This window comes from Piliocolobus tephrosceles, chromosome 4 (genome assembly GCF_002776525.5).
Source record: "Piliocolobus tephrosceles isolate RC106 chromosome 4, ASM277652v3, whole genome shotgun sequence".
Classification (NCBI taxonomy): Eukaryota; Metazoa; Chordata; class Mammalia; order Primates; family Cercopithecidae; genus Piliocolobus; species Piliocolobus tephrosceles.
The window spans coordinates 47778514-47790533 of record NC_045437.1 but is presented as its reverse complement, the minus strand read 5'-3'; the positions used below and the strand labels follow the sequence as shown (position 1 = coordinate 47790533).

General features: G+C 36.9%; 1 protein-coding gene across 1 annotated transcript in view; it reads left to right on the top strand.

The window, feature by feature from the left end:
* FCHO2 (FCH and mu domain containing endocytic adaptor 2) overlaps positions 1 to 12020 on the top strand; it is a 136818-nt gene that overhangs the window by 40629 nt on the left and 84169 nt on the right. The window contains exon 6 of the mRNA XM_023207961.1: positions 5803 to 5907. Coding sequence (XP_023063729.1) covers positions 5803 to 5907 — 105 coding nt within the window. The remainder of the gene's footprint in view (positions 1 to 5802; positions 5908 to 12020) is intronic.

Below are 12020 nucleotides of genomic sequence, written 5' to 3'. Positions count from 1 at the left end.
ACAAAATTAGCCAGGCGTGGTGGTGCATGCCTGTAATCCCAGCTACTTGGGAGGCTGAGGCAGGAGAATCTCTTAAACTCAGGAGGCGGAGGTTGTGGTGAGCCAAGATCATGCCATTGGACTCCAGCCTGGGCAACAAGAGTGAAACTCCATCTCAATAATAATAATAAAAAAAATTGTAGACACAAGGTCTCGTGTTGCACAGGCTGGTCTCAAAATCCTACTCTCAAGCCATCCTCCTGCTTCGGCCTCCCAAAGTGGTGGGATTACAGGCATGAGCCACCACACCTGGCCCAACTTCCTTTTAATAATGACTTTACAAAAGTTGTCACTTTTTTATGATGAGGCCATTCACTTTCTATAATTCTACTCTAAGAATTTATAGCATTACTAACTCAGCATAATATGTTATTTAGAAAGTTGTTTTGACTTAATAATTTAGTATTGTGTAGCTGTTTCTTATGAAAGATGTGTCTTGCTTTCAAAAAATATGCATGTTTCTGGTGGGACATGGTGGCTCATGCCTGTAATCCCAGTGCTTTGGGAGGCCAGGGTGGAGGGATCGCTTGAGGCTGGGAGTTTGAGACCAGCCTGGGCAACATAGTGAGACCCCATCTGTACAAAAGGTTTTTTAAAAAATTAGTCAGTGTGAGATTGCGCCATTGTACTCCAGCCCGGGCCTACAATAGCAAGACTGGTGGTGCATACCTGTTGACCTAACTACTCAGGAGGCTGAGGCAGGAGGAGGATTGCTTGAGTCCAGGAGGTTGAGGCTGCAGTGAGCCATGATTGCACCACTGCACTCCAGCCCAGATGACAGAGTGAGATCCTGTCTCCAAAAAAAAAAAAAAGAAAACAAATTTATTTATTAGTGCTTCTTTTGTCTCTTTTGTCGGTTTTCTAAGATGCTTCTCTATTTCTTTTTTCTTTCATTTTTTTTTTATCCCTATCATCTTGTATTAAAGATGCTTCTTAAAGTTGATTTGTAATTTCCTTAAGATTCTGTCTCTGGCATATCAATTTTACCTTTCAAGAGTGAGAGCTAAGCTGGGCATGGTGGCTTATGCCGGTAATCCCAGCACTTTGGGAGGACAAGGCAGGAGCTCAGGAGTTCAAAACCAGCCAGGACAACAGTGAGATCTCATCTCTACAAAAAAAAAAAAAAAAAAAAAGTTAGCCAGGCATAGTGGCATGTGCCTGTGGTCCTAGGTACTTGGGAGGCTGAGGTACTTGAGCCCAGTAGTTTGAGGCTACACTCTAGTCTGGGTGACAGAGTGATACCCTGTCTCAAAAAAAAAAAAAAAAGAAAAGAAAAAAAAAAACTGATTGAAAAAATATGTTAGAACTTAAAAAGAGGACCTTCTTTCTTCATGCTTTCAAATAAGAAATAAAATTTTATAATTTCCTAATATCAGAGGGTATGCTTCATAAAACTTCTTTGTTTAGAATTTTGATTTAGATCCAGCAGTTAACCTTTGAGATCAAGATAATAGTTTTATAGCCAGAAGTAGTGAACAAATAAGTGCTGAATGTATAGACCAGGATTTATGAAAATATGCTGGTGTAAAAGCCTTACTAGTTTTATCCCTCTTGACTCAGTAGAGATTTGAGTAGCAAAATTAGTTAGAATTCTAGAGACTACTTGAGTATAGGAAGATGAAATTATTCAGGATCTTCCCTCCATCTCTTAAAGGCCTATAATGTGTGATGCATAGTGTTATAAAATAATTACTTTGTTTATAGTTTAGAAATACATGTCTTTTATAAGTAGTAATGTTCCTCCATGCAGTCATCCTTTATTTCTATTAGGTTATAAATTTCTTGTTAGTGAGAACCTATCATTGTATTGTCCATAACACAGCATATATATTTACTTGGAAAATAATCATAGCAAAATATTATTTGAATTCTTCTACTTCATTAATATAAGAAAATTAGTTTGAGTTTCTTTTAGCTATAGGCTTTAGAATAGATGCTTACTTTTTAAAATGACTTATTCAAGTATTTTTCTGATTTGCTATTATATTATGAAGTGATACTTTGCATGCAACAGTAAATAAATGTTTAGTTCCTAACCTATCACCATGCTGGGAACTATTGAAGTTATTAAAGGCTAAATATATGTTATTGTTTCTGTCTTCAAGAAGCTTTGTTTTTCTTGGAGAGCCAAGACATTAAATAGTACAGAACAAGAAGTTAGAGAGAGGGTTGAATGGTAAGTTGAGAAGGTGTGGTATCTTATTTTGTACACAGTCTATAAAAAGAAAACCTGCTAGGTGTTTGTCTCAAAAGAAATTGCTATTAAAAGAAATTTATTTTTTAAAAAGTAATTTATTTCACACAGTCTTTCCCATTATATTTTATTTTTATGGTATTTGTTTTTTTGTTTTTTGAGTCAGAGTCTCTGTTGTTCGGGCTGGAGTGTGGTGGTGCTATCATAGCTCACTGCAGCCTTGAACTCTTGGGCTCAAGTGATTCTGCCTCAGCTTCTTGAGTAGCTGGGACCACAGGTGTGTGCCACTGTGCCTGGATAATTTATTTTATTTTATTTTATTTTATTTTGGAGAATGGGGTCTCACTGTATTGCCCAGGAAGGTTTCGAACTCCTGGGCTCAAGCTATTCTCCGCCTCTGCCTTCCTAAGAGCTCGGGTTACAGGCGTGAGCCACTGCACCTGGCTTATTTTTAAAAATTTTTTACTGTATTTTATTTTTTAGTTTTTTAAATTTTTGTAGAGACAGGGTCTTACTTTGTTGCCCAGTCTGGTCTCGAACTCCTAGTGTCAAATGATTCCTCCTGCCTTGGTCTCACAGAGTGCTGGGATTATAGGCATGTGCCACCATGCCCGCCCAGTAAATTACTTTTAAAAGTATAGGCACAGTCATTATAATTAGGTATTTTTGGAATTTTCCAGTTTTATGGGTCTCTTTTTGACTTGTAAATATCTCTATTAGGAATGATTACAACTTGTCTTTATCAACAGCTGGCATATAAATTATTAAGCAATAATTTATGAGCAGCAGAGAAAAAAAAGTAGGTATCAGGATGAGGTATTAGGAACAAGCAAAGAAGGGGCTTTCAGTAGGGTTACATCATTTTGCTAGGCTGTGTCATTAAAAATCACTCTGAAGTCCCAGTGCAGTGGCTCATGCCTGTGATCCCAGCACTTTGGGAGGCCTAGGCGGGTGGATCATTTGAAGTCAGGAGTTCGAGATCAGCTTGGCCAACTTGGTGAGTGAGACCCCATCTCTACTAAAAATACAAAAATTAGCTGGGCGTGGTAGTTTGCACCTGTAATTCCAGCTACTTGGGAGACTGAGGCAGGAGAAGCGCTTGAATCCAGGAGGCGGAGGTTGCAGTGAGCCAAGATTGCACCATTGCACTCCAGCCCGGGCCATAGAATGAGACTCCATCTCAAAAAAAAAAAAAAAAAAAATCACTCTGAAGACTGTAGGTTGTGTAATTGCTCTTATACTTACTGAAAATATAGGTATTAGAAGAACAAACTAAAATTTATTTGCATAAAAAAATCCAAAAGGAAACTCGTATTAAGCATGCCATTATAATTGTTTTTAAAATAAATTCTAGCAAACTTGGTTATCTGGGTTTCTTGCGAAGGTACTCGGTAAACTGTCCATTTCATTTAGCTGTTATGTATTTGAACAGGGGCAGGATATTAGAGGATTCCAGTACAGTAACTGGTATAAAATAATGTCAGCTGTGTGGAACTGGGAAAAGAGTAAAACAAAAAAATCTATAGGAGCAAACTGGAAAATTGTTACAGGTTTTAGTCACTTTCACTAGGGATAGACAGATCAGTACAACTCAGTAACTCGGTTATATCTTTATATAACAGCAAAATATGATGATATATTTTCTTGATGACATTTCTTGTTAGAAACCTTAATAAAAGCAGGCACTATTTATTTTTAAATTTAACTGTATGCCAGACCCTGTTCCAAGAATTGTATATAACTACATTTCATTACTACCACAACTTGAAAAAAAAAAAGGTTATATTGTTCCCTTTTTAGGAATGAGAGAACCGTATAAATTTCTAAGACAAGGTCAGTTGGGTAGTACAGTGCTGAGATTTCGCTTTCCTTGGTTTCAGTTACCCACTGTCCAATATAGTAGAATATTTAGGGAGAGACCATATTCACATGATGTTATTACAGTATGTTGTTATAATTATTATATTATTGTTGTTAATCTCTTACTGTGCCTAATTTATAAATGAAACTTTATCATAGTTATGTATGTATAGGAAAAAAATGGTATATAATATAGAGTCTGTACCATCCACGGCTTCAGACATCCACTGGGATCTTGGAATGTATTCCCCATGGATAAAGGGGCAGTAGTGTAAATGGCAGAGGCAGAATTTCAATCGAATTTCTTCTGGCTCCAAAATCAGCTTTATTTACATTTCATGGTAAAGTGGCATCCTATATTCTTTAAGAAGGTAGGAAAGTACAAAACATATATACTTAATATAGTATAAACAGTTATATTTTAGAGAGAGAACAAAGTTGCTTGTTTAGGGAGTAGGACTAGATGTACCTCTTAACCAAGCCCAAATCCCAGGGTAAACCCAGTTTTCTCTTTGTAGTTTTTGTTTTTAGATTCCTGATCGTGGCTAAAGATAATTACATATTGGTACTGATCAGCTTTAAACAAATTAAGTATTTTACAGCTTTCTTTGGACCTCAGTGGCACTTAGCAATACTTTTACTCATCTAGTCATGACCTGTTGCATCCTCCACAATTACGATTGGAAACTTTTTTTGTTCTCCTTAAGCTCCCAACCCTACCCTACTGTTTCTCACTCATACTGGACCCATCTGTTACCTAGTCAAGAAAATGGGGATTTTTATATCTTGAAATCCTACAGCTTGTCTTTCTTTGATCTCCTTTAAACTCTTATTTAGTCCAGCCACATCCTTATCCTTCCATCTTCCTGTATCCAAGTTGATTAGACCTTTGAGAATATCAGGCTTCTTGATAGCTATGTATATGCTTCAACCTACAAACTATACATAATCTTTTCCTTTCTCAGATGCCTATCTTCTTATAATTTACCCTAACTTCTGTGGCTGTGTTACTTTATTCCAGTTTTGTTTATATATAGGTTATACAGTACTGCTTAATTTTTTAAATTAAATAAGTAACTTTTATGAAACCAGAACTATATTATTGTAACAGTTTTGTTTTTTAAGTCTTGAAAAAATAGGCAAAAATTAAAAACAAGTTTCTGTATTTGCTGGAGCATAATGGAAGCTGAGAAACATCAAGGAAAACAGTCTTCACAACTTTCAAGATCGGTTTATAGTATTTAATCAGACATTGAATGAAATATATGTATGCTGTGAGAGGAAAATTCACAGCTGCAAAAAGGAGTGCCAAGCGGGTTCTGGTGGTTTTGTGACATTTTTGTATGTTGTCTGGAAGTTTCTCTCCGATACTGTGTTAACATATCTTAGTAACACTTTAGCATTATGTAATTATGTAATCTTAGTCTGGGATTTAAAATGAGAGTATTTTAACTTTTCAAAGCATATTCCATCAAACAGAAAAGACAATCAGTGTTTAATTCCTGACTTTTTGGCTGACTGTAACAATAACAATAAAAAAAGACTAACAAGGGCCTCACAACAGGTATCAAAGTTAGTTATATGTCATATTGAACTCTTAAAATGTATTTTAATTTGTTATTTATATTAACTTACATTAGGAAAGAAAAAAGGTCACTGCACAGTTAAAAGTGTTGGTTTTCTTTCTTTTTTTTTTTTTTTAATTACAGGCAGCTGTTAAGTCTAAGAAAGCTACAGATACCTATAAACTCTATGTGGAAAAATACGCATTAGCAAAAGCTGATTTTGAACAGAAAATGACAGAAACAGCTCAGGTTGGTATTTTAAGGTTTCAGATTGGAAACAGGGCATTTATATTTGTGTATATTGATTAATTTTTTCTCTTACATAATTTTTTAGTGTTAGAAATTTTAAAATGCACAATCTCAATGTTTTAATGATGCTGTTTTAAAAATACATGTCTTGTTTTGGAGATTGAGGACCAAGATGCGATAATTATAATGTCATAAGGAATTATACAGGTAGATCAGAAGAGCCTGTATAAAGATAATTGGGGAAAATGAGGGCTTTGGTACATGATGAAGACAGTGCTTAAGAAGCATTAATAAGAAAACTGGAAGTGACTTAGTACTGAGGCTACAGCAGTCAATAAAACAACCCAAAAAACCCCTGGTCTTAAATAATTTACATATTATTGAGGGAAGACAGACAAAAATGTCTGCCTTCCATTAGCTTGGGATAAATTGTATTTGGTGTAGTGTTCTCAGAACCTTAATTAAAGGCCTCGTTTAAGGTGGCTGCCTTTTAGGACTCATACTTAACATTTCCACTCTCCACTGCCCCTGCTTCTTGTCCTTTTCCTTGTTTTATTTTCCTGCTTAGCACCTATCGTGATCTTACATACCAATAATTTTATTCCTGTATCAATCAGGTCAGAGTAAGTATGCCGAGGTGACACAAGGCCCCAGAAATCTCAGTGGCTTGCAATATCAAGGTTTATTTCTTTCTTAGGCTGCATGTTCATTATGGGTTGGCTGCAGCTATTTTACATCGTTTTCACTGTAGTCCTGAGGCTGGTGGATAAATCCCTTTTTGAAATGTTCTTAGTTATGTCTGAGGGGCCAGAAACATAGTGAAGCACATGGGCTCTTTTACCTATATTTTTTATCTGTTTTTCTCCACTAAAATTTAAGTTAATGAGAGCAAGGATGGATTTGTTTTGTTTACTGCTATATCCTCAGCATTTAAAATAGTTCCCAGATCATGGTAGGCACTTAGTTAGCATGAAAGAAGGACTTTGTGAATTTGAATTTTTGGACTCTAGGTCTTCATTATGTCTTCCCATTTGAGGTAGTGAACAACTCATATCTTAGAAAGCAATGTCTTGCATACTTGTGTGCATGTATGTGCATATCTGTCTTTTTACCCACAATGGCATAGGCTCTGTTAGATGCTGGTGTGTATATAGTACATCTGTAAATAAGACAGATATCTCCGTGCTTGAGATGGCATTTACAGTATAGAGGAGGGAGGCAGACATTAAATACATGCTTAAATATAAAGTTATAAATTAGTACAAGTATTGCAAAGGAAAATAGTAGGCTTCCCTGAGATAGAATAATAGGAGTGACTTAATTTGGATTAGGGAGTCAGGAAAAGCCTTTTAAGATAAGTGACGTTTAAAACTGGGACTTGAAGAATGAGTAAGAATGAAGCAATAGGGCAAGAGTGTTACAGGCTTTGGGGATCACGAGTATGAAGGCCCAGAGGATACAAAAGAACAGTTACATTCTGGAAAGTAAAGAATGCTTACTAAACCTGAGTAAGGGAAAATGGTAGTGAGAAATGAAGTTGAATTGATATGCAAGGACCAGGTTTTATTAGGTTGGTGCAAAAGTAATTGCAGTTTTTGCCATTACTTTTAATGGCAAAAGAATTTAGGTTTTCTTCTAAGAGCAGCTAGAAGCCGCCTAAGGGTTTTAGGCAGGGATGTGACATGATCTGATCTACATTTAAAGATAATTCTGGCAGTTTAGTGAAGAATTGATTAGAGTATGGCTAAAGGAGAATCAAGAGTCCAGTTTGGAAGTCAGTATAGTAGTCAGATGAGAAGAATGCAGGCCAACATAGTGGTCTTAGAGGAGAGAAGTGAATGCATTGGAGATGGCAGGGATGGGATGGGTTGAGGAATTCTGCAGATCAGGATCCCTTCCAGGTTTTAGCTTGTTAAATCTATGTGGAAAGAGATGAATAGGGAAGATTAGATGAAGAACTGTTAGTTTTATGGAAGGAAGGGATCAGATGTTCAATTTTGAACATGTTCATTTTAAGACGCCTATGAGATAATGTAATTGGTGACATCAGGAGGGCAGTTTTGGGGGAGCCAAGTAATCTGGACCGGACATAATGTCCACAGTTCCTTATCCACAATTCTGAATCTGAAGAGCTCTGAGTTATGCTATGTATATTTTCCTTTAGAAATATTAATGTGTTTGATAAACAGATGCCACTACAGATCCTGCTGGTAGTATTATAAATGAAATATATGGCATTCTAAACAATACTATATATCTTTATTTAAAAAATAAGGGGAGAAAAGGAATTCCAAAACTCACCAGGTCCCAGAAGTTTTTAATAAGGATTATGAGACCATATACAATAGGGTGTTCTCAGTACACAAAGCCATGATGACATCACTTTTAGTTAGAGTGTGGGGAAGAAAGGGCCTCAGGGCCAAGCTCTGAGAGACTCATTATTGAGATTTTAATAGAGGAAGCCAAAGAAGAAAGAAGAAAACTGGAAGTGTAATGTCATGGTAGCTGGACAAAGAAGCTTCAAGAAGGAAAGGTTTAAGTAGTTGTCTTAAATAAGTCTTCAAGTCTAGTGAGATAGAAAGTTTCAATTTCTATAGCAACTGAGGTTATTACAGACTTCAGCAAGTGCTGTTTTGTCTTTTAAATCATTAGGAGCATTTATAAGTCAGTTATTGTTGATATGTTAATTTCACATTAAATGATTAGTCTCTATCAGCTGAGCATTTGCTGTTTTGTTAATTTTTAAAATTGGAATAAATAGGATTTGCTATAGTCAGAAATTTTTGTTTGTTGATGTTACTTTATAAAAAAGAATGTTCGGCACATTTTTCCATTTCCTTTTCTTGTTCTGCTTCCCCATTACATTGTTTTTCAAAATGGCATTTTAATTGTTCATCCTGTCTTTCTGGTTTTTTTTGTTTGTTTTTTGTTGTTTTTTGAGACAGGGTCTCACTCTGTCAACCAGGCTTGAGTTCAATGGCACGATCTTGGCTTACTGCAATTCTGCCTCCCAGGCTAGTGACCCTCCCACCTCAGCCTCCTGAGTAGCTGGGATTGCAGGTGTGCACCATCATGTCCGGCTAATTTTTGTATTTTTAGTAGAGACAGGGTTTCACCTGTTGCCCAGGGTGGTCTCGAACTCTTGGGCTCAAGCGATCTGCCCAGCTCAGCCTCCCAAAATGCTGGCTGGGATTACAGGCACCATGCCAGCCCATTCTGCCCTTTTAAAGATGGGGACATTAATTTATTCGAGCAAATGTGTGACCATGCTGCTTTTAAGTAAAGATGATGGCATACCTTACTAATGTGTGTATATTTGTTCTTTCTCAAGATCTTAGAGATCTCTGTTTCTGTCTCTCCCTCTCTGTCATACTCGTACAGCTGCAGAATAGGTTAATTATTGTTTCTTCATAGAGAATAGACTTTAATTTGGGTTATTTTAGAAGGGAAAGTAATCCTTTTACTTCTCCACTTAACTATTTTTCCAGGCCACCTGGGTTGACCAGTCTCAGTAGGAAAGAAAGAACCAGACAGTATAGTGAGAATCAAATTTGGGTGGTAGGACCTGTATTTACTAGTGGGAGAAGATAATTGAGTCTCTAGGGTGAAAGAGGTTAGATTTTAGAGTATTTGTGATTTAAGTTTTCAAAATTTAAGTTTAGAATAAAAATGATCGAAATTGTGACTTTTTATGCTCATGCTTTTACCACTATTTAATGAGACTTGAAACAGAATATGGAGATTTTGTTTACTTTAAAGCAGTGAGATAGCTAGTTTATGGAAACTTTGAGATTTGTTAATCAGTACTCTCAGATGAAAGATTATTAGAATTAGAGTACTTTTATATATCTTTAGTGGCTGATAAGATAGTATAGTCATGTGTCGCTTAACAATGGGGATACACTTTAAAAAATGTCATTAGGCAATTTTGTCATTGTGTGAACATAATAGAATGTACTTATGCATGACCAGGCATGGTGGCTCATGCCTGTAATCCCAGCACTTCTGGAGACTGAGGCGGGCGTATCACCTGAGGTCAGGAGTTCAAGACTAGACTTCCTAATGTGTTGAAACCCTGTCTCTACTAAAAATACAAAAATTAGCCAGGCATGGTGGTGCACGCCCATAATCCCAGCTACCTGGGAGGCTGAGGCAGCAGAATTGCTTGAAATGGGAAGCAGAGGTTGTGGTGAGCCGAGATTGTGCCACTGCACTCCAGCCTGGGGGAAAAAGTGGGAGAAAGAGACAAAAAAAAAAAAAAAAAAAAAAAAAGAGAGAGAGAGAATGTACTTACACAAACCTAGATGGTATAGACTACTACAGACCTGGCTATATGGTGTAGTCTGTTGCTTCTAAGCTACAAACCTGTACAGCATGTTACTGTACTGAATACTGTAGGCAGTTATAACAAGATGGTATTTGTGTATTTAAACATTGAAAAGATACAGTAAAAATACAGTATAAAAGATTTAAAATGCTGCACCTGAGTAGAACACTTATGTTGAATGGAGATTGCAGGACTGGAAGTTGCTCTGGTTGAGTTAGTGAGTAGTGAGTAAATGTGAAGGCCTAGGACATTACTGTACACTGCTGTAGATTTTAGAAGCACTGTAGATTTAGGTTATGTTAAATTTTATTAAAAATAGTTTTCTTCCTTCAGTAATAAATTAACCTTAGCTCACTGTAAGTTTAGAAACAAAACATTTTTTAAACATTTTGACCCTTTTATGATGACATCTTAAAGTAGGAACACATTGTACACTTGTACAATAATATTTTCTTTGTATCCTTACTCGATCAGCTTTTTTTCTGTTTAAAAAATTTTTTTTTAACTTTTAAAATCTGTTTCCTAAAAACTAAGATACAAACATGTACAGTAAACATGGGCCTACATAGGCTTAGTATCATTAGGATTGCTCTTTTGTCTCTACATCTTATCCTACTGGAAGGTCTTCAGGGGCAGTAGCATGCATAGAATTGTCATCTCCGGCTGGACTTGGTGGCTCACACTTGTAATCCCAGCACTTTGGGAGGGCGAGGTGGGCGGATCACTTGAGGTCAGGAGTTCGAGACCAGCCTGGCCAACATGGTGAAACCTCATCTTTAATAAAAATACAAAAATTAGCTCGGCGTGGTGGTGTGCGCCTGTAATCCTAGCTGTGCCGGAAGCTCAGGCATGAGAATCACTTGAACCCGAGAGGTAGTGGTTGCAGTGAGCTGAGGTTGTGCCACTGCACTCCAGCCTGGGTGACAGAGTGAGACTCCATCTCAGGAAAAAAAAAAAAAAGTATCACCTATGATAACAAAGCCTTTTAGAATAACTCCTGAAGGACCTGCTGGAGGTTGTATTGCAGTTATTGTTTTTTCTAATAAGTAGGAAGATTACACTCTAATAATAAAAAGTATAGTAAATACATTTACCAGTAGCATCATTTATTATCAAGTATTATGTACTGTGTATTAGGTGCTATGCAGTACTTTTATGTGACAGGCAGCACAGTAGGTTTGTTCATACCAGCATCACCACAAATGTGAGTAATACGCTGCACTACGTTATGGCAGCTATGATGTCACTAGGCAATAGAAAGTTTTCATATCTATTATAATCTTTTGGTACCACTGTCATATGTGGCATTAGTTGTTGACAGAAATGTCATTATGTGGTTCATGACTGTACTTTCAAAAATTAATATAACAGGCTGGTTTGGTGTCTTAGGCCTGTAATCATCACTTCGGTGGCTTATGCTTTGGAAGGCCGAGGCAGGCGGATCACAAGGTCAAGAGATTGAGACCATACTGGCCAACGTGGTGAATCCCTGTCTACTAAAAATACAAAAATTAGTTGGACATGGTGGCAAGTGCCTGTAATCCCAGCTTCTTGGGAGGCTGAGGCAGGAGAATCACTTGAACCCAGGAGGCAGAGGTTGCAGTGAGCTGAGATCGTACCACTGCACTCCAGCCTGGTGACAGAGCAAGACTCTATCTCAAAAAAAAAAAAAAAAAAAAATTAATGTAACAGTACATGTGAACACAGTGAATTTGAAGTTGAAGGGGGTAAAGTGCCTATCTAATTTGTTCAAGAAAGTTCGTTTGTGTATACTCAAGCACTTGAA